At 39.3% G+C, this 20,390-nt stretch overlaps 1 protein-coding gene across 2 annotated transcripts in view; it reads right to left on the bottom strand.

The window, feature by feature from the left end:
- Window positions 1-19,096, bottom strand: part of SLC30A5 (solute carrier family 30 member 5) — a 31,019-nt gene extending 11,923 nt beyond the window's left edge. The window contains exons 1-6 of one of the 2 annotated variants that reach the window (XM_023625243.2): window positions 18,613-19,096; window positions 10,802-10,924; window positions 9,544-9,610; window positions 7,521-7,606; window positions 2,647-2,734; window positions 306-393 (exon numbers count right to left, since the gene is read on the bottom strand). In XM_023625243.2, the coding sequence (XP_023481011.1) occupies window positions 306-393; window positions 2,647-2,734; window positions 7,521-7,606; window positions 9,544-9,610; window positions 10,802-10,924; window positions 18,613-18,698 (538 nt within the window). In that variant the 5' untranslated portion in view covers window positions 18,699-19,096. Of the gene's footprint in view, window positions 1-305; window positions 394-2,646; window positions 2,735-7,520; window positions 7,607-9,543; window positions 9,611-10,801; window positions 11,026-18,612 lie in introns of those variants that run through there. The other variant, NM_001301142.1, reaches the window with a different exon arrangement.
- Window positions 19,097-20,390: the final 1,294 nt, after the last annotated feature.

Consider the following 20,390-nt stretch of genomic DNA (forward strand, 5'->3'; position numbering starts at 1 on the left):
TGTTGAGTGGCAAATCATCCACTGTTTTTTTTTTTTTTTTTAGCACCAGGACATTCTAAAACATTCTTTCATTGCTGCTAAATTTCTGAAAATTTCAGGTGCTGTAGAAGATATTGAGATGCTATAAAATATTTAATTCAGAATGAATTTATTCTTTATTTGAATACTGACTTAGAATACCTACATTAATCTATGAAAGTTTCATCTGTGATTGATCAGTTTAATTGTTACCCCTTCTTTTCCCATCTGCCAGTCTTCTATTTTTCTGCCGGACTAAATAATTCCAATCTATTGCAAAAGGATACGGTGTTCAGCCATTTTAGCCATGAGATCATCATTGTCGAAAAGCAATAGGCAGATCACAGCAATAATGAAAAAAGCAGCCCCCCTTGTCTGAAAATGAAGAAAATAATACTAAGGATGGCTTTTTCAAGAGTTGATTTTTAAGACCATGACTATGCAAATATTGAATAAAAAATCTTTTTCAAATAAACATCTAAAGAAAAATAAATCTGACATTAAAATCTTTATACTATACAATACAAATTTATAGTATTAACACTAAGATATAAAAGTAAAGAGCTACAACAGGATATTTTAAGGGCATTTAAGACACATAATGACAACTTCAATTGTCTCCTTGCTAATATGGCTAGGCATGTTACCATGCATAAACTGTTAATGTTTACAGAATTAACCTTCCTAAATGTTACTTTGCTTCTGGTTGAAAAGCCCAAGTAGCTAAAGCTAAAATAATTAGTAGGGACTTATATTTTTCAACAACATGCAAGCGATGGAGAAGACAATTTACAATAGTATTGATATTCTAGTTAGCACTTTTCTAGGAAAAAAGAACGAAGAGGGCATATTAAGAAAACTAGCTAAGTCATTTCTAGTATCTAGTAAAGATATAAAGCATTTAAAAGCTGATAAATTTTTAAGTCTATGTTCTCATTCCAGGGAAAGAATTTTGAAAAAAGAAAATTATAGAAAGGACACACTAGCCTAGTTTATGCAAACACTTCAGAATTTTGGGTATAAAAGCCATGTAAACAGCACTTTTATACAATCTATATTTACAAATTTACAGGTAGGATACCAGATACTTTCATTAAATAGAAGTTTAAAACGAAAAGTGAGGATTTCATTCATTAGGTGATTACCACTACATGTGATACATTCTCTGTTATTCTGACAAAAGTCAGTATAAATAAACCACACATTTTAAAATTTCATTATTTTCACTGAATTAGGATATGGCAACATCAACAACACTCAAATACTGAGAATATAATTTAATCTTTTGTTAACAAAGAGTGGCAACTGAGAATTTTGTAGTGCTTCAGAGTCATAACAAAGAAAACAAAATCACTGAGTCGTGGATAGATGCCCAGACTCATTATTGATACTAATGAGAGGACATGCAAGATCTAGACTCTCATTTCTATTATTAGTGCAGCAAAATTTTTGGTTTTTTAATGTTTTAAAGTCATTGATAATTCTTCTGTGAGCTGTCTTTCCCTGTCTTTCGCTCATTTGTTGAAGATCTTAAGTATTTTTCTTACCTGATTTCAGTACGTTTATATTTTAAAATACATGCAAAACCTTTATTTGTGGCAATATTTTATTGTTGTTTGTACAATGATTTCTGTTACATAAAAGTCTGTAAGCATTATGAAGTCAAATGTACTGAGTTTTCCCTTTGTGATTTTTTTCCATTTCTTTTATGCTCAGAAAGTTCTTCGCTGCCCACAGATTAGTTATCAATCTGTATTTTACTCTATGTTTTTACAAATATCTTTTTCTTTAACCACATAACTCTTCAATCCATTTGACATTTATTATGGAGCACTCTACAGGGAGGGGAAAGGCTGAAACAGTGGCATGTGCTTAATACTAAGGATACAATGTGAAATCTACAAGCTGGGTAGTCTCTCTGCTCTCCTTAGCATGTTACTTTGTTCACTTTATTTTTTTCATCTGCCTCCATTCTTAGCCTGAAAGCCCCTTCCAGAACAGGGACTATTATACTTTATTTTTCTTTATTTCTCCTTTTCCCTGTAACTAGGACAATGCACCATGCACAGGAAGCATTTAATTTGGTAAAACAGAAATACTGTAGTCCTAAGAATTTGGAATTGTAGATTGGTGACTCATTTACCAAAAGGGGATAGTACTTAAATTACTTAAGGTAAATAGGGTTGCCTAGTTGGCAAAATGTTGGATAAATGTTCATCAGACTTTACTTATAACAAGTTTTTAGGTATGTTCAAAAAAGAATGAGGCAAGAGAGGGGTTCAGGTACAGCATGAAGGAGATCTTTGTGATAATCACTTCTGCATCTTGATTGCAGTGGTGGTTACACGAATCTATACACACACACACACACACACACACACACACACACACAGTGTATGAAAACTGGTGAAGTCTGAATCATGTCTATGGATTGTACCATTGTCAATTTCCTGGTTTTGATAGTATACTTGAGTTGGGTAGAAGTTACCTTTCCGTATTATTTTAAAACTTAAAATTAGCAGAAAAAGCCCCTGTATTCTTTTAAACGCTAAAAGATACTATATACTTTGGATCATATTTTACATGTATACTTTCAATTTTCAAGTAACTAGTAATGGAAAATTCTACCTTTGCTGGTCCTCCTCCAGAACTAGTGAACAAAACACTGAGTAGTGAGATGACAACAATATCACTGTGTTCAAATAGCAGCAAAGTCCTACAAAAATAAACCATTATTATTCATGAAATATATCTGATCTTTATCAGGAAGCATGACATGAATTCAACTAGAGTAAGAGAAAAGAAAATAAATATCTCCCCTTGATTTCATAAAACATTATGAAAAAATAGGTACAACAGCTTTGAAAACTATTTTGGCATTATCTACCTTAGACAGGCTGAAGCTACAAACACTCAACAATACTACCTGTAGGATTCTATCACACAGATTTCTTGTATACATGTACCAGGAAACACTTCTTTTTTTTTTTTAAAGATTTTATTTTTTTTCCTTTTTCTCCCCAAAGCCCCCCCAGTACATAGTTGTATATTCTTCGTTGTGGGTCCTTCTAGTTGTGGCATGTGGGACGCTGCCTCAGCGTGGTTTGATGAGCAGTGCCATGTCCGTGCCCGGGATTTGGGCCGCCTGCAGCAGAGCGCGCTAACTTAACCACTCGGCCACTTAACCACTCAGCCACGGGGCCAGCCCCAGGAAACACTTCTAAGACTGCTCATACGAGCATTGTTTGCAGTAGGCCCAAACCAGAAACAACCTAAATGCCCAGTGATAAGAGAGTAGATAATACAGAGTATATCCATTCAATGGATTATTGTACTGCAGTAAAAGTGAATAAAATTCTAAGAATACTAGAAATACTGAATTGTACACTTTAAAAGTTCTATCAACTGAATGTCTGTCCCCCCAAATTCACATGTTGAACCCAATCCTCACTGTGATGGTATTTGGAGGTGGGGCCTTTGGGACGTATTTAGGTCATGAGGGTGGAGCCCTCATGAATGGGATTAGTGTTCTTATAAAAGAGACCTGCCAGAGACCCCTCACCCCTTCCACCACGTGAGGGCATGGCAAAAGGGCACCAGTTATGGACCAGGAAGAGGGCCCTCACCAGAATGTGAACATGCTGACATGCTGACACCTTGATCTTGGACTTCCCAGCCTCCAGAACTGTGAGAATAAACTTCTGTTTTTTATAAGTCACCCAGTTTATAGTATTTTTGTTATAGTAGCCCAAATGGACTAAGACAGACTGAATTTTATGGTATATCAATTATATTTCAAAAAACTGCCATAAAAATGAAGGCAGCCTGGGGTTCGACGGTTCGGATCCCGGGTGTGGACATGGCACCACTTGGCAAGCCATGCTGTGGTAGGCGTCCCACACGTAAAGTACAGGAAGATGGGCACGGATGTTAGCTCAGGACCAGTCTTCCTCAGCAAAAAGAGGAGGATTGGCAGCAGTTTGCTCAGGGCTAATCTTTCTCAAAAAGAAAAAAAAATTTTCATTTTCCCTCTTTACCCAAAAATCTGTAATGATGGAACGCAGCAATAACTTTAGTTCTATTAATATTTGGGAGCTTATAATTTAAGAAAAGAAATATATCAACAGAACAATACTAACCTAAAATAAGAAAGGCTATGAAATACCAAAGGTGTTTCTTTCTTTTTTTTTTTATTGAGTTATTGATAGGTTACAATCTTGTGAAATTTCAATTGTACATTAATGTTTGTCAGTCATGTTGTAGGTGCACCACTTCACCCTTTGTGCCCACCCCCCCACCCCACCTTTCCCCTGGTATCCACTAAACTGTTCTTAGTCCATAATTTTAAATTTCTCATATGAGTGGAGTCATACACAGATTATCTTTCTCTCGCTGGCTTATTTCACTTAACATAATTCTCTCAAAGTCCATCCATGTTATTGCAAATGGAATGATTTTGTTCTGTTTTGCAGCTGAGTAGTATTCCATTGTATATATGTACCACATCTTCTTTATCCATTCGTCTGTTGCTGGACACTTAGGTTGCTTCCACGTCTTGGCTATTGTAAACAGTGCTGCAATAAACATTGGGGTGCACAGGACTTTTGGGATTGCTGACTTCAAGCTCTTTGGATAAATACCCAGTAGTGGGATGGCTGGATCGTATGGTAGCTCTATTTTTAATTTTTTGAGGAATCTCCATACTGTTTTCCACAGTGGCTGCACCAGTTTGCATTCCCACCAGCAGTGTATGAGGGTTCCTTTTTCTCCACAACCTCTCCAACATTTGTTGCTATTAGTTTTAGATACTTTTGTCATTCTAACGGGTGTAGGTGATATCTTAGTGTAGTTTTGATTTGCATATCCCTGATGATCAGCGATGATGAACATCTTTTCATGTGCCTATTGGCCATCAGTATATCTTCTTTGGAGAAATGTCTGTTCATGTCTCCAGCCCATTTTTCGATTGGGTTGTTTGATGTTTTGTTGTTGAGTTGTGAGAGTTCTTTATATATTATGGATATTAAGCCTTTGTCAGATATATGACTTGCAAATATTTTTTCCCAGTTAGTGGGTTGTTTTTTTGTTTCAATCCTGTTTTCATTTGCCTCGAAGAAGCTCTTTAATCTGATGAAGTCCCATTTGTTTATTCTTTCTATTGTTTCCCTTCTCTGAGAAGGCATGGTGTCCAAAAAGATCCTTTTAATACTGATGTCAGAGTGTACTGCCTATGTTTTCTTCCAGAAGCCTTATGGTTTCAGGTCTCACCTTTAGGTCTTTAATCCATTTTGAGTTTATTTTGGTGAATGGTGAAAAAGAATGGTCAATTTTCATTCTTTTACATGTGGCTTTCCAGTTTTCCCAGCACCATTTGTTGAAGAGACTTTCTTTTCTCCATTGTATGCCCTCAGCTCCTTTGTCAAAGATAAGCTGTTCATAGATGTGTGGTTTTATTTCTTGGCTTTCAGTTCTGTTCCATTGATCTGTGCACCTGTTTTTGTACCAGTACCATGCTGTTTTGATTACTGTAGCTTTGTAGTATGTTTTGAAGTCAGGGGTTGTGATGCCTCCCGTTTTGTTCTTTTTTCTCAGGATTGCTTTAGAAATTCGGGGTCTTTTGTTGCCCCATATGAATTTTAGGCTTCTTTGTTCTAATTCTGTAAAGAATGTCATTGGGATTCTGATTGGGATGGTGTTGAATCTGTAGATTGCTTTAGGTAGAGCGGACATTTTAACTATGTTTATTCTTCCAATCCACGTACATGGAATGTCTTTCCATCTCCTTATGTCGTCATCCAATTCTCTCAGAAAGGCCTTGTAATTTTCATTATATAGGTCCTTCACTTCCTTAGTTAAATTTACCCCAAGGTATTTTATTCTTTTTGTTGCGATTGTGAATGGTACTGTATTCTTGAGTTCTTTTTCTGTTGGTTCATTACTGGAGTATAGAAATGCTACTGATTTATGCAAATTGATTTTATACCCTGCAACTTTGCTGTAGTTGTTGATTACTTCTAACAGTTTTCCAATGGATTCTTTGGGGTTTTCTATATATAAGATCATGTCGTCTGCAAACAGCGAGAGTTTCACTTCTTCCCTCCCTATTTGGATTCCTTTTATTCCTTTTTCTTGCCTGATTGCTCTGGCCAGGACCTCCAGTACTATGTTGTATAAGAGTGGTGATAGAGGGCATCCTTGTCTTGTTCCTGTTTTCAGGGGGATGGGGTTCAGTTTTTGCCCATTGAGTATGATGTTGGCTATGGGTTTGTCGTATATGGCCTTTATTATGTTGAGGTAGTTTCCTTCTATGCCCATTTTGTTCCAAAGGTGTTTCTTTCTAATCAAGAAATAGCCTGATGGTTTTAGAATGAGAGGGGCAGTGTTGGCAGTGGAGCTGGTGGCAGTGCGGGGTTGTAAAAACAGGAAGTAGATGACTAAATCAGGAGCCAAATAAGAATTTATGAATTTTTCCCTTTCCTTCCCTATGCTAACACATAGGGACAGTGATGTAACAACACATGGACCAAAACATAACTTTATGAATAAGAAATTTAAAACATTAGGGATGTTAAACAATACCACCACTCAATCATATTCAAGCATATATTGAAAAAGCTCTCTCTAAGCTGAGGAATTTCAGCCGGCTCTCCCACCACTCCAGGATGGTGCTGCTGTCACGGACAAAGCACAGGGTAAACAAACCGAAGGAACCCAAATCCAGAAGCTATTCTATTGGCTGGGAGAGGGGAAAGGATTTTCACTAAGTATTCCCACCTATCACTTTCTACACTGTCCACCCTGCTATTCTGAGTTAGATTTCCTTAGAACAACCTTCATCTTAGCTCTTTCTTTTGGTCCTCATATTCCTCCTTCATCAATGGCAAGGTACTTTTTCTTATACTTTTACCCAAAAAATAAAACTTGTTAGAGATAAAGAAATACTAAAAGAATGCTTATGCACAGCTGCACAGGTTACAATTCCCATTAAATTAAGTGGTCCTTACGCATGTTCCACCCTCAATTGGCCCACTGACACCAAAAGACTACTCCATTTAGCTCTAGGGGACTGTGAGATGAGAGTTAACTCATCTTTACTCTGATGATTGACCCACTATTCCCAAGAGAGTTGTTTACACCCAAATCTTTCAAGCATTTTCTGCGGGTTCTAGAGTGCTTTCAGAGTTGTGCAAAAAAAACCCCCCAAAAACAAAGAGAGTACTTTTAAAGAGTTTGCTCTCCTTATTGGTTGATTTTATTTACCATTTCAGCTCTTTAAGTTTCTAAAATCAGTTGGTAAAGTGATCATCAATGAATGATAAAAAAGCCACTTATGTTAAAAATTTTCTGAAACTCTTTGAACTCTACTAAAATATCTATGATAGACCATGAACAAAACATTAATAGTATTCACCAAAGAATTAGTCCACAAACTAAATAAGTACTCATTATATATTCAAAATGAAGAAATATAAACAAACATTCAAAATATGCATTTTATTTACCTTAGTGGTCCACAAAGAGTGAGGCCAAAAAACCACAAGAGTGAAATGATACATCCAGAAACTGCGTGTTTAAATATTTTGATCCACTACAAACGGAGAAAAAAAATAAAAAATTTCAGTCATCTATGTTTTGCTAAATATCTCAAAATCTTAAAACAGAGAGAAAGATAATAATGGTAACGCAAGTATTTTAAAGGCTAAATAATTACATACTTTGAAATTAAATAGAAAATGTTAAGATTCCTTGACTAAATCTAGATTTGCAAGACAGTATTCTGTTTTCCATTTCTGTTGTTAGATCTTGAAATCTTTTCCTCTAGAGTACAATTTTCTGTTTTCTTTTTCATTAGTTTACTAGTTTGCTAGAATACTTAATGTTTTAATCTTTAAATTCTTTTCTATCAGGAATATACAGTGCTTTAATTATTTGAAAAGAGAGAAAAAAGATAAGACAGGGTTTAAAATATTAATCTTACTTTAAAAAACATCCTTGGTCTCTAAAACAGAGGTATTTAAATTTGTCATTTTGATAAAGAATCACGGCACTGGCTTCTAAGTTGTGGTATAAAGCAGACATGTAGTAGGTCTATCTACTCTCCAAAGAGGCGCTAATGTGAGAGGACTATGCAGAATACTGGACATTTCTGGGATGCATTTGAACCTCAGCTGCCTAAAGGGAACAATGATGCTGACAGCTAATACGTATTGCATCCTCACTGCATGCCAGGCACTATTTTAAGAACTTTACATGTATTAATTCATTTATTCCTCATAGCTCCACTAGGAGGGTATTATTATTTCCACTGTACCAGTGAGAAAATTAAGGTAGAGAAATTTAAGCAACTTGCCCAAAGTAAGAGTTAGCAAGTAGGACAGACAGAGCAGGAATTTGACTGACTCCAGAGGCCTCATTCTTAACCCCTATGCTTATCTGCCTCCCAATGACATTTGTACTAGGCTCCTGGGCACATCTCTGTCTGATTTGTAAACCTTTCAGAATAAGGATCCTGTATTTAAGAAAATAATTACAAGCATGCTTGAAAAATTTTCTACTCTTTTCTGTATTTTTAAAGATTCCATTATCTTTTTTTTTTTTTAGATTTTATTTTTTCCTTTTTTCTCCCCAAAGCCCCCCGGTGCATAGTTGTATATTCTTCGTTGTGGGTCCTTCTAGTTGTGGCATGTGGGATGCTGCCTCAGTGTGGTTTGATGAGCAGTGCCATGTCCGTGCCCAGGATTCGAACCAACGAAACACTGGGCTGCGTGCAGTGGAGTGCGCAAACTTAACCACTCGGCCACGGGGCCAGCCCCATAGAGATTCCATTATCTTCCCACTTTATAGTTTGCTGGTTTTTTTGTTTTGAGGAAGATTAGCCCTGAGCTAAGATTCTGCTGCCAATCCTCCTCTTTTTTTGCTGTGGAAGATTGGCCCTGAACTAACATCTGTGCCCATCTTCCTCTACCTTTTGTTGTTTTTTTTTTAAAGATTTTATTTTTCTTTTTTCTCCCCAAAGCCCCCGGGTACATAGTTGTGTATTTTTAGTTATGGGTCCTTCTAGTTGCGGCATGTGGGATGCTGCCTCAGCATGGCTTGATGAGTGGTGCCATGTCCGCACCCAGGATCCGAACTGGCAAAACCCCAGGGCGCCGAAGTGGAGCGTGTGAACTTAACTACTCGGCCACGGGCTGGCACCCCCATTTTCCTCTACTTTATGTGTGGGACGCCTACCATAGTATGGCTTGACAAGCAGTGCATAAGTCTGCACCTGGGATCCGAACTGGTGAACCCCAGACCGCCAAAGCAGAATGTGTGAACTAACCACTGCGCCACCAGGCCGGTCCCTCTAGTTTGCTCTTGAAGCCTCAATTCTGAAAAGACAAATCAAGAGCAGGCTAACTCTGGAAATATTCTGCTGTGCACTTAAATTATTCATAAGGTAACCCTGATCAAGGAAAGAGCATTGTCTCCTGGCCCACTGAATGGGAAGCTGCTAGGAAAAAAGGATTCTGCAAAAGAACTCACCTGGTGTTTGGTTATATTTTTCCCAGAAGAAAATGGCTTTTGAAACAAAACCATAAAAAATGCAGTCCTGTGAATATTGAATTATTAATATGTCAATATTAATCAATCATATAAAAGGTGTGATTTAAGTAAAGACACATTTTAAACAAATATACTAGAACTTGAAAAGTATGTTATCCTCTAAAGGAATTATACTGGAGAACTATATTTATTTTAATAAGGCTTCCACTGCAACATTTTGGGAATTTTTCTTTTGTAATTGCCTTAAAAATGAGTTCAAAAGCCACAAAAGGAGTCTTACTATTTTTTCATACTTTGAACTACCAAAGAAAACAATTCTTATCTTCTCCAAAATTTAGTAATAACAAATTCTGAAATAATATAAATGAAGAAAATACTAATTATATGTCCCTACCTTTCACATTCCCCAAATAAGTTATATAAAAATGCATACATACAACTCGTGCTTAAAATTTCCTCATCAAGAATCACTTTCCATAATTACTAATATTATACACACAGGAGTTTCTAACAGATTTTTGTTAACACTGAAGGTGGCCATTATCAATCTCATGGTCCAGAAAACTTTATTCAGAGAGAATTTCTTATATGCAGAATAAGGTAAACTTTATACTATATCAGGACGCTGTGCTGTGAAGGGAGCATGTAGAGAACATACCCAGCACGGTTTAATTCAGAAAATAAGGAACACCTGTGCCAAGACAAGTCTCAGGTAACATTCTGTGTCTCGAGGAAGGCCGGACTACACCAGTGGTACGGTCTGGGAATCCCTAGGGCCCCTGAGACCCTTTCAAGGGGTCTGTGAGGTCAAAACTACTTCTGTAAAAATACGAAGACAGTTATTTCTCCTTTCACTCTTATTCTCTCAGGGGCGTGGATGTGAGACGCTGCAACAGACTGAAAGCCGAAGCAGACATGAGAGTCCAGCTGTCTTCTATTAAGCCAGACAGAAGAAACTTGCAAAAACCTCATTAACACAAACTGAAGTCAAGTCTATGTTTTGGTAAGCTATTATAGCACAACAATCCTTTTTTTAAAAACAAAAAACAAAAAACAACCCAGTCTCTTCGTACCTCTAACCTCAGGTACTCTATTTTTAAAAAAATTTATCAAATACTTGTCAGAAGGAATAAATTGCACAAAATATTCTACATAAAATTTCCTAAAGATAATCAGTTAAAACAGGATTTTCAAAGAAATGAAAGAAAATTAAGGAAATAAAGAATCACACACTCACCCCAGTTTTAATATAAAAATGAACTGAACAATGTGAACTACTTTTAGGAGATCATATGATTCAAAAAGTCCCACGGCCTTCAAAAATTTACTGAAACACAGTAACACAATATATTTCATTAATCTGAAAAATAAAAACAGAAACAAGTTTCAGCGTCACTGAAATCACAAGGAACTCTGTCATCTTTGGTTTCTTCTTATTACACAAGTAACAGGCATCATTATAAAAACCATAAATATACATAAACAAAAAATGAAACAAAAAACCAAACAATTCACTATTAATGTGATAACTACTATTAACATTTTGGTATACATACTTCCAGATTCTTTTTAATGTATATAAACATATATGTATAGATACAGTCTATTAAAAAAATAAAGGCCAAACTAAGTCCTGAAAAGGCTCAGGAATCTGAAGCAGCTCAGCAAGGGCCTGGGGAGCTGAAAAGAAGAGGATCATTAGGAAGTCTTCCAGGCAGATGCCCAGATTCCTACCTAGCACAGCCAGGCAACTATGCCTCCTCAGTCAGGACAGGACACGTGAGGCTTAGCCACTGGAGCGGAGGGATGAGGTGCTGCACCAAAATCAGGAGATAAAGGAAGTTTCCCTTCTTATGCCACCCCACCTCCCTTCCCTCACTGAACTCCAATACCCTAACAGCCAGGCTTCAGTCTCCCAGTAGGAGAACCCTTCTCTGGAGAAGCCCACTAGGGGACAAGCCCCACACAGGTCTAACTAGCTTTCTGGGTGTCATTCAAATCTGAATGGCTAACCATGGATAATCAATCCTTCACGATAAGCCTATAACACGAGACCAAACAAACAAAAACAACAAAGAAATTTAAAAGATACAGAGATCATAGGGAATAGCAGAAAACAACAAAGAACTATAAATAATATTCTCTGAGGTAAGAAATAATACTGCATCCATGGAAAAATTAGGTTGTCATAAAAAGAAAGGAAAAAGGAGCTCCTGAAAGAGAAACTAGAAAATAGAGAAGAAATTATCTCAGTTTCCTAGCCCAGTAGTCTTTGATCATACCCTTCTAGTAGCAAAAGAATTTTGCACATGGAACCCATTATTTATCTGTATATTATAAACATGTACTTAGTACTGATGTTATATATACTTTATAAAACATACACAAATTAGAAATTAAAAAGAATGAGATAAAAAGCTGAGAGAGTCTAATCTTTTCCCCCACCCTAACAGATCATCTTGTACAAACCACTCAGGAGACCAATTTTTTTTTTTTTGGCGAGGAAGACTGGCCCTGAGCAAACATCTGTTGCCAATCTTCCTCTTTTGGCTTGAGGAAGACTGTCCCTGAGCTAACACCCGTGCCAATCTTCCTCTATTTTTTGTACGTGGGACGCTGCCATAGCATGGCTTGATGAGCAGTGTGTAGGTCCACACCTGGGATCTGAACCCGTGATCCCCAGGCAGCAGAAACGTAACACATGAATTCTACCACTATGCCACCAGCCAGCCCTCAAGAGGCCATTTTTAAAGCTTACATCAAACAGGTGTTAACACATTGACAAGAAGTAAGGGATGTCCAAGGACAGCACACTGGCAGGAATAAGAAGTTTCTACCAATGGGAGAAAAAATACAAAAAGCTAACAGAGAAGTTTAAGGGAAACCTGGGTCATTCAAATAGTAGAGCTAAAACAATCTGACATATAATGGAGGTATCAATGTACGCAGGACGGTATAAAAACTGATGAGCGTGAAACATCAAGTACCAAGGCACTGAATCAACAAGAAAGAACTATGTTATATTAAACAATTAGTAATCTGCTTAAAAAGACATGGAAATATCTATTTTAGCAAGAATTTGATGCAACTATTAAAATAAATTTCAGTCTCTGAAAGAATGAATCTTAGCAATTCCAACATCTTTACCATTCAAGATGGCTCACTTTCTGTTTTATGTATATATATCTGTCCAGATAAAATTACATAAATTAAAGAAAATCAGATTTGGAACAAAGCAGTTTTTCTTATCATGAATATAGACTGGGGGGCCTTTTTTAGGACTATCTGGGGATTTTAACAATGTGATAATCAATTATCAAGACACAAATGAAAACGTTATTGTGGACTAATGGAAGTCACATCCTAAAAGACAGAACTTCCTATTTAACCCACCTCTAACAGTATAAACTTCATTACATGTTTTTTTTTTTTTAAAGATTTTATTTTATTTTGTTCCCCAAAGCCCCCCAGTACACAGCTGTACATTCCTAGTTGTGGTCCCCTCTAGTTGTGGTATGCAGGACGCTGCCCCAGGGTGGCTTGAGGAGCGGTGCCATGTCCGCGCCCAGGATTCAACCTGACAAAACCCTGGGCCACCTGCAGCAGAGCACGCAAACTTAACCATTCCGCCATGGGGCCGGCCCCACATGTTCTGTTTTTTGAGGAGGATTAGCCCTGAGTTGATATCTGCCACCAATCCTCCTCTTTTTTGCTGAGGAAGACTGGCCCTGAGCTAACATCCGTTCCCATCTTCCTTTACATTATATGTGGGACGCCTGCCACAGCACAACTTGACAAGCAGTATGTAGGTCTGCACCCAGGATCCGAACTGGTGAACCCTGGGCTGCAGGACGTGGGAACTTAACCACTGAGCCACCAGGCCAGCCCTGCATTTTCTGATTAAAAGATCAAGGAGATTTTCTGGGGTGATGAAAATGTCCTATAGCTTGATTGTGCTGAAAGTTATAAGGGCACGTGTTTGTGAAAAATGCAAACTGGTACCTTTAAAATCTATGCATTTTACTGGATGTAAATGATATCTCAATGAAAAAAGAACGATAAAAAACTTAAAAGTATGGCTATAACAAGAAAAAAAATCAAGTGTATTTTGTTTCTAGGTTGTTTGCAGACTGGCTAAAAACACGAACTACAACATGGAAAATCTACCAAATCCCTACTAACTGTCTAGGTACGAAAGCAAAGGTATGTGTGCTAGAAAAAATTGAACGCTAACGTTTAAAAGCTGAAAAACACCTTAGAGATTCTCTAGCCCAATTCCTCTCATGTCACAAATTGGGAAGTGGAAGCCCAGACTTAACCAGGGGCAAGCCCATGTCTCTTAAGTATGCTCTTTTTAACGTCATACAGAAAATCAAAGTTCAGCCAAAAGGTTTTGAGGGTTCCTATTTTCTAAACTGTTCCCAATTATACATTCACATTGGCCCACATGAACAGTAAAATTATTTTTAAATATGAAAGACAGAATGCTTATTAAAACCTAGGATTTAGATTTTGGCCCATTTTAAGCTAAAAAACTCATATAGACTTAAGAACATTAACTATATTAATGCTAATTAAACATTCTGGTCATGGTAGCAATTCAAAATTAGCCAATAACACTAGGTAGAAATCCTTTGTTTATTCAGTTCCTAACACTGGGACTTTCATAATATATGCTCAGCAAATGTTTACCAAAGGAAAGAAAGTTAACTCCACAATTTCACTTGTGATACAGTCACGTCTAGTACGACAACTTACAGAGTGCAGTAATGGACTCACAGATGGCAGTCAAGTTTCCGGCAATTTAAACTATGAGCAACCCCACTATGAATTCAGAATGAAAGGAAAGAATGAAATCAAGCACAGAGGGAAGTTCAGATCTCAAGTGCCTTCCTCCTTAAGCTCTTAACTAGGTGTGAAAATAAGGCAGCAGGACAGAAGGACACAAAGAATAACAATACTGTCAATGAGAAAGGGGTTGTGGGGAGACAAAGACTAGGGAAAATAGACATAGGTACATTAAAAATCACTGCAGTCCAGGGGCCAGCCCCTCGGCCGAGTGGTTAAAGTTCTGTGACGCCCGCTTCGGCAGCCTGGCGTTCGAGGGTTCAGATCCTGGGTGTGGACCTGTTCCACTCATCAGCCATGCTGTGGAGGCATCCCACATACAGAGCAGAGGAAGACTGGCACAGATGTTAGCTCAGGGCAAATCTTCCTCAAGCAAAAAAAGAGGAGGATTGGCAATGGATGTTAGCTCAGGGCAAATCTTCCTCACAAATAAATAAATAAATAAATTTAAAAAATCACAGCAGTCTGGGAATTCTTGATGTCAGCAAAGAGCCTTGTACATCCACCATGGGGCTATTTAGCCACTCTCCAAATATTCCTTGCTCACTTACTATGTGCCAGATGTCAATGAGACCTAAGAGAAGTCTACCAGGGTGGCTTCTGTCATGATAAAAAGGCAAGATGCAGCTGGAACTACTTCCACCTTCTTTCTGCTTTCAAGGGAGGACTTCAATCTAAAATTTATCCAAAAAATGTTATCGAGATGTTTACATTATTTAAAAAAGTTATCCATGTTATAACAAGCCTGAATATGAAAGCCAATACGCTTAGGATGGCAAAGAGCAAAGACAGAATCTGGGTCCTAGATGGCGTAACTGAACAAACACCAGCAAGCTCTGGTTTCTTTTATGTGAGAATACATCCCTATTTGTTTAAAGCCCTCTTAGCTTGGTTCCTTACAACTAACTAAACACACTTCTAGGCAATATCCAAGCCACTAAATGCGTAACAGAGACCCTGACCTCAAGGAGATTGAGGTCTAAAAAAGGCAGGCAAGTAAACAAATGTTTATGTGACCCAGGTAAGTAATTGTTCTAAGAGAATGGACTAGAAGATACTAAGCGTAACTAGGGAAGAGAAGGTCATCTTCAGAGTTTGAGCTATGTGTGTATTAAAATAGAAATTACAAGGCAAGAAAAGGGAAAGGGTTTTTCAAAGTAACAGAGAGCAGCACATACAGAACACTAGTACTACGAAGGAGCCTTTGAAGAAATTACTGTATTTAAGCTCGGGTCACAGACGATGCTCATAATGACCAGAAGTCACCAAGGAAAAAGTAAATTGTATTTAATACACTCATTTTAAGAAGACAGGGCAACATGTAAAATTATTTCTAAATAGTTTTGTTTAAAGCATTTACAAAATCATAAAAATCTGACACTTTAATAGCAGGATTTAGTCACATGGAACATGAAATATTTCTTGATAATATATTACTATTACGATCTGACACTAATTTTCTTTATTCTCTTTTTAATTTTTAAAAAACAGATTACAAAAATAACTCCTGAGTAGCTGGTTATTACAAAAGTTTTAAATAAAGTCATTACCAATTTCTTCCTCACAGGTGACCAACTGGGTACATCCTTCCAAACGTTTCCCTTTGCATCTCCATGTATGGACACACATATACTTTAGACACTTTCACATATTCACAAGTTTACCCATATTTAGACAATACTATGTGACTTTTCATGTAACATATGTTAAAGATCTTTTGTTACCATTATTAAATTAGGAAAATTATTTTAACATTTAATTTTAAAGTTGGATACTTTGATTTTTAAAGTCTCAATTAATGAAGTCTTCCTTTTGGGCTAAAGAGGAAACACTAGCTAAGGCCAGGTAACCATATACTAATAAGTAGACATTCCTAGTTCACGTTGTGGAGGGAAACAACGAAGAGCTTCCTTTACTAAGGGGGAGAGATGGGGCACAAGGAGAAGGAGGCTCTTAAACAGGGGCAGCAGCCCTTGAGCCACTGGCTGACCCTCTGAGCAACTCAGGGGGATCCAATCCACACTCCAACTTATAAATCATTATTTACCATTAACTAGTCTCATCAAAGGTATCACTGGTTTTTTCTGTTAAGGGTTAGAAAAGTCTCCGGTTCTCTAAACCTGCAAGTACTGAAATTTGGGTTTGCATTCAAAACTGTTTCTTGCGCTTTGCCCGCTGCAACAGTTGACAGTTCTTCAGTTAAAAAACAAAAGCACTGTGTGTAATTCAAGTTCGATTCAATCAATAAATATCCGAGTGTCTACTACGTAGAAGGCACTATGCCTGGGGTTTAGGATAACTGATTCCCAGTTATTAGTTGCGTGATCTTTGGAAAATTACTTAACTTTTCTACGTCTCAGTTTCCTAATCAAGGAGACCACTACTTGGCCTGGAGCGCTGTTGTAAGAACTAAGTGACGGCTATACTCAAAGCACTTGGAACACAGGAGGAGGTACTCAACAAATGCTGACTGTCACCCTCTGCCCTTTCCTGCAAAGAGGACTTATAGAAGCCAAAACAGAAACATGTAAAACAATTCACATTTGCAAATTCAGGCATAAACATATCCACAATTAAACGATTTGTCAATTAGCTTTTGTTTCAGATTATGACCAGTGGTTGACTTTTAGTCTATACAAAGGAAAATTCTTGCGACCTGGAATCCATTCAAAATCCAACCAGTCCTGAGTTGAATGTGACTCTGCAATGAACTACAACAGAAGGGCAGCTCTGCTAAGCAAATAATGCCAGACAGACGGGAAAGGACTGTTCACCACGTCTACCGAAGACAACAAGCTCTCGAGCAAAGAATTTTAAACTATTTAAAAATAACTTCAAGTTTACAGAAAAATTGCAGCAATAGTATAACCTTTACCTAGACTCCCTAATTGTTAATGTATTGTCCCATTTGCCTTATTCTCTCTCCACATAGACTTTTCTCCTAAACTATTTAAGTTATATACATCATGTTCCTTTACCCCTAAATACTTGCATTTCCCAAGACCACGGACATTCTCGTATAAAATCAGTAGTTATCAACTTCAGGAAATTTAACAGATATGATACCTTCATGTAATCTATCATCCACAGTCCAATTTTGTCAGTGGACCTAGTACTGGCCTTTATAGCATTTTCCCCTTTACTATCAAATCCTGATGAGCATCGCCTATTGCATTTAGCTGTCATGTCTCAGTAAATAATTTCGGACATGCTGTTATTTACAAAATAAGTTTCTCGAAACAGATTAGAAAATTGAATTTATACTACAAAAATGCAGCTGATTTAAGGTCGGCTCCAGCATTTTATATGTTCTTTACTTTTCACAAAAAATAGTTATGTTAGTAATGCCACCGCTACAGTTCCAATGAATTTATCAAAACGATCTTTAAGTCTCAAAAGAAGTAATCAAGAATGAGAACTACCACCTCACTAAAAAAGAAGGCAATGATTGCGAGTTCCAACCAAACTGCTGGGCCATATTTTATGCCCTTTGAAACAACCTGAGAACTTGGAGCAGGTCACGAAACACACCCTTGAAAGTGGTCGCTGTGCTGCCTCTTGGGGGTCAGCGGGAGCAACGGGGGGAGGGGGCAAAGGGTAAATTTCACTTTCTACTCTATGGATGCCTGTACTGCTTGAATGTTCTGACAATGAGCACACATTTGTTATTTAACGATAAAATAAACTAAAATAAACCAAACGAGTTAAAACTAGATGACGGGCTGGATTCTTCACGTGCAGGGTTAACCTGAACAGTGAAGTTCATCTGTTTGGATTTTTTTCTCCGCCCGAAAAGAGGACGGTGACACCTCCCCCTAACTTAGGCAGGGAGACGTCAGAGCGGTTAAGCGGTCACTAAACTACTATTTCAGGGAGAAACAGCCTCTGCTTCTCACGGATTAGAAAAACCTGTCACGGGAACCGGCTGGCAGTTCTAGGGGTAACGTCTGCCTCGAAACCCAGAAACTCAAGCAGAAGCTTCCTGGATTTCACAGCATTCATTCCGCGGCGGCAACGCCGGGGCCGACAGGAGCCGGAGCAGCCTGGAAGCGAGCGAGCGAGCCCGGCGGGCGCGGGCCCGGGGCGGACGCCGATGCCCGCGCGCACCCGCCCAGCTGGCCGCTGCCGTCCGGGTGTGCGAGGGAGCGAGCCGGCGACGGGAGAGCGGCTCCGCAGGCCGAAGCCGGGTCGGTGCCTTACCGAGCGCTGGGCACGTCCACCGGCCCGAGGCCGCCGCCGCCGCCGCCGGGGCCGGCCAGCACGTCCCCACCGTATTTCTCCTCCATGCCGGGGCTCAGGAGCCGCCGCCGCTGCCCCCGCCGCGGGGTCTCCTCATGTCTCGCCGCGGCCGCGGAACAGCGGGCGCAGGCGCGTCACTCCCCCATGGCAGCGGCCCCGTCAGGTCCCCGCGGGCCAGACCGCCGCCGCCGCCGCCGCCGCTGTCCCCGGCTCCCGCTAACGAGCTCACGCGCGTCGGGACTAGGCCGCGGGCAGTTCCGGCGGCGCCTGGTTTCCCGGAGGCGCCCCGGAGCAGACGTTGCCAGGCCACGTCATCGGGCCCAGCAGCCCTCAGTTCCCGGGGGAGTGCCCAGCCTGCGCCTGCGCACAACGCCGCACTCGCCACCCTGTGCCCTTCCCTAGTTCCTCCCACCGTGGGGTGAAGGATCGAATCCTCGCCCCGATCAGCCCCTCCCATTGACCCGGCCAGAGCTCGTAGTGCCTGCCCCTGCAGCGCCACCTACGGGCCGTCAGGGACGCAGCGCGTTCTTGTAGCGCGGAGGGAGGGGCCGTAGAAAATGTGATTAAATGGAGCAGAATCTCTTTTAAATTCTGACTGCTGACCTGTGCTACTTCATTATGGCACATCTGTAAAACCAGGCCGGGTAGGACCAGCCCTTAAAAGGGTGGTTTTTTTGTTGCTAAAAAGTTAAGAAAGTGGGCTCTTGTGTCTGTCTTGGTGTGAATCCCAACTCTACCACTAACTAGTTGTGTCACCGGGCCTTTCTGTACCTCAAGTTTCTTATCTGTGAAACAGGAATAGTAATATCTATATCATAGGATTGATGGGAGGACTGTACGTGTTAATACGTGACGAGCGTCTAGAACAGTGACTGGTATACGGTAATCAGTAAATGTTGGCTATTAGTATAGCTCATAGGGAAATTGGAGGACTGCGATTTGGAGATGAAAATGGAGTTTTGAGCAGTGTAAATTATGATTAGATTACAATACTCTACTTAATTTGAATATGCCTAAAGAGTCAGTAACATATAAAAGAATGAGGAATCACAGCCTCTGCCTGCTGGGGTTTCATAATCTATTGTGGAAAATATTTAGCAGTTTGAGAGGAAGCCCTGGTTGGCAACATTACCGGTTGAAGGCACACGTGCTAAAGTTTTCCAAATAAGGTGTGGTATAAGTATAACCAGAAAAGGCTCACTGATAGACAGAGCCTGACCTGGAACTTAGACAAGGTTTTGGATATGGCAGAAAGGCATTGTGGGAAGATGCATCCTATGTGTAGAATACAGAGGAAGGCATGACCATTAAAAACTAAAGACATATTTTCCTATTTGAGGCTATGAAAATTAATAAAGGGAAACCTCATTTAAACTGGAGTCGGGAGGCCAGAAGTGGGAGCCCTTAAGCACTACCTCTGGATGTTAATTACAGGAAGCATCCTGAATTATAGACCCCAACAGGAAGAGACCTAGGGTGCATCCCCCCCACCCAAGAAACAGACGACCCCGGCAACTCAGCCAATGAGAAAGCATCACCTCCCTGAAGTCTCACTTTCCACCAACTGGACTTTTGTTCAAAACAATCCCTCACAACTTCCTCCTTTTTCTCTGTAAAATAACGTTCCTCTCTGTAAAATAACATTTTTCTCCTATGCTTGTAGGACTTGTCTGTGACTTTTGCTATAGCTTGCTTGTCCCGGTTTGCAATTCCTTTGCTGTTTCCAAATAAACTCGTTT

Source organism: Equus caballus, chromosome 21 (assembly GCF_041296265.1).
Source record: "Equus caballus isolate H_3958 breed thoroughbred chromosome 21, TB-T2T, whole genome shotgun sequence".
NCBI lineage: Eukaryota > Metazoa > Chordata > Mammalia > Perissodactyla > Equidae > Equus > Equus caballus.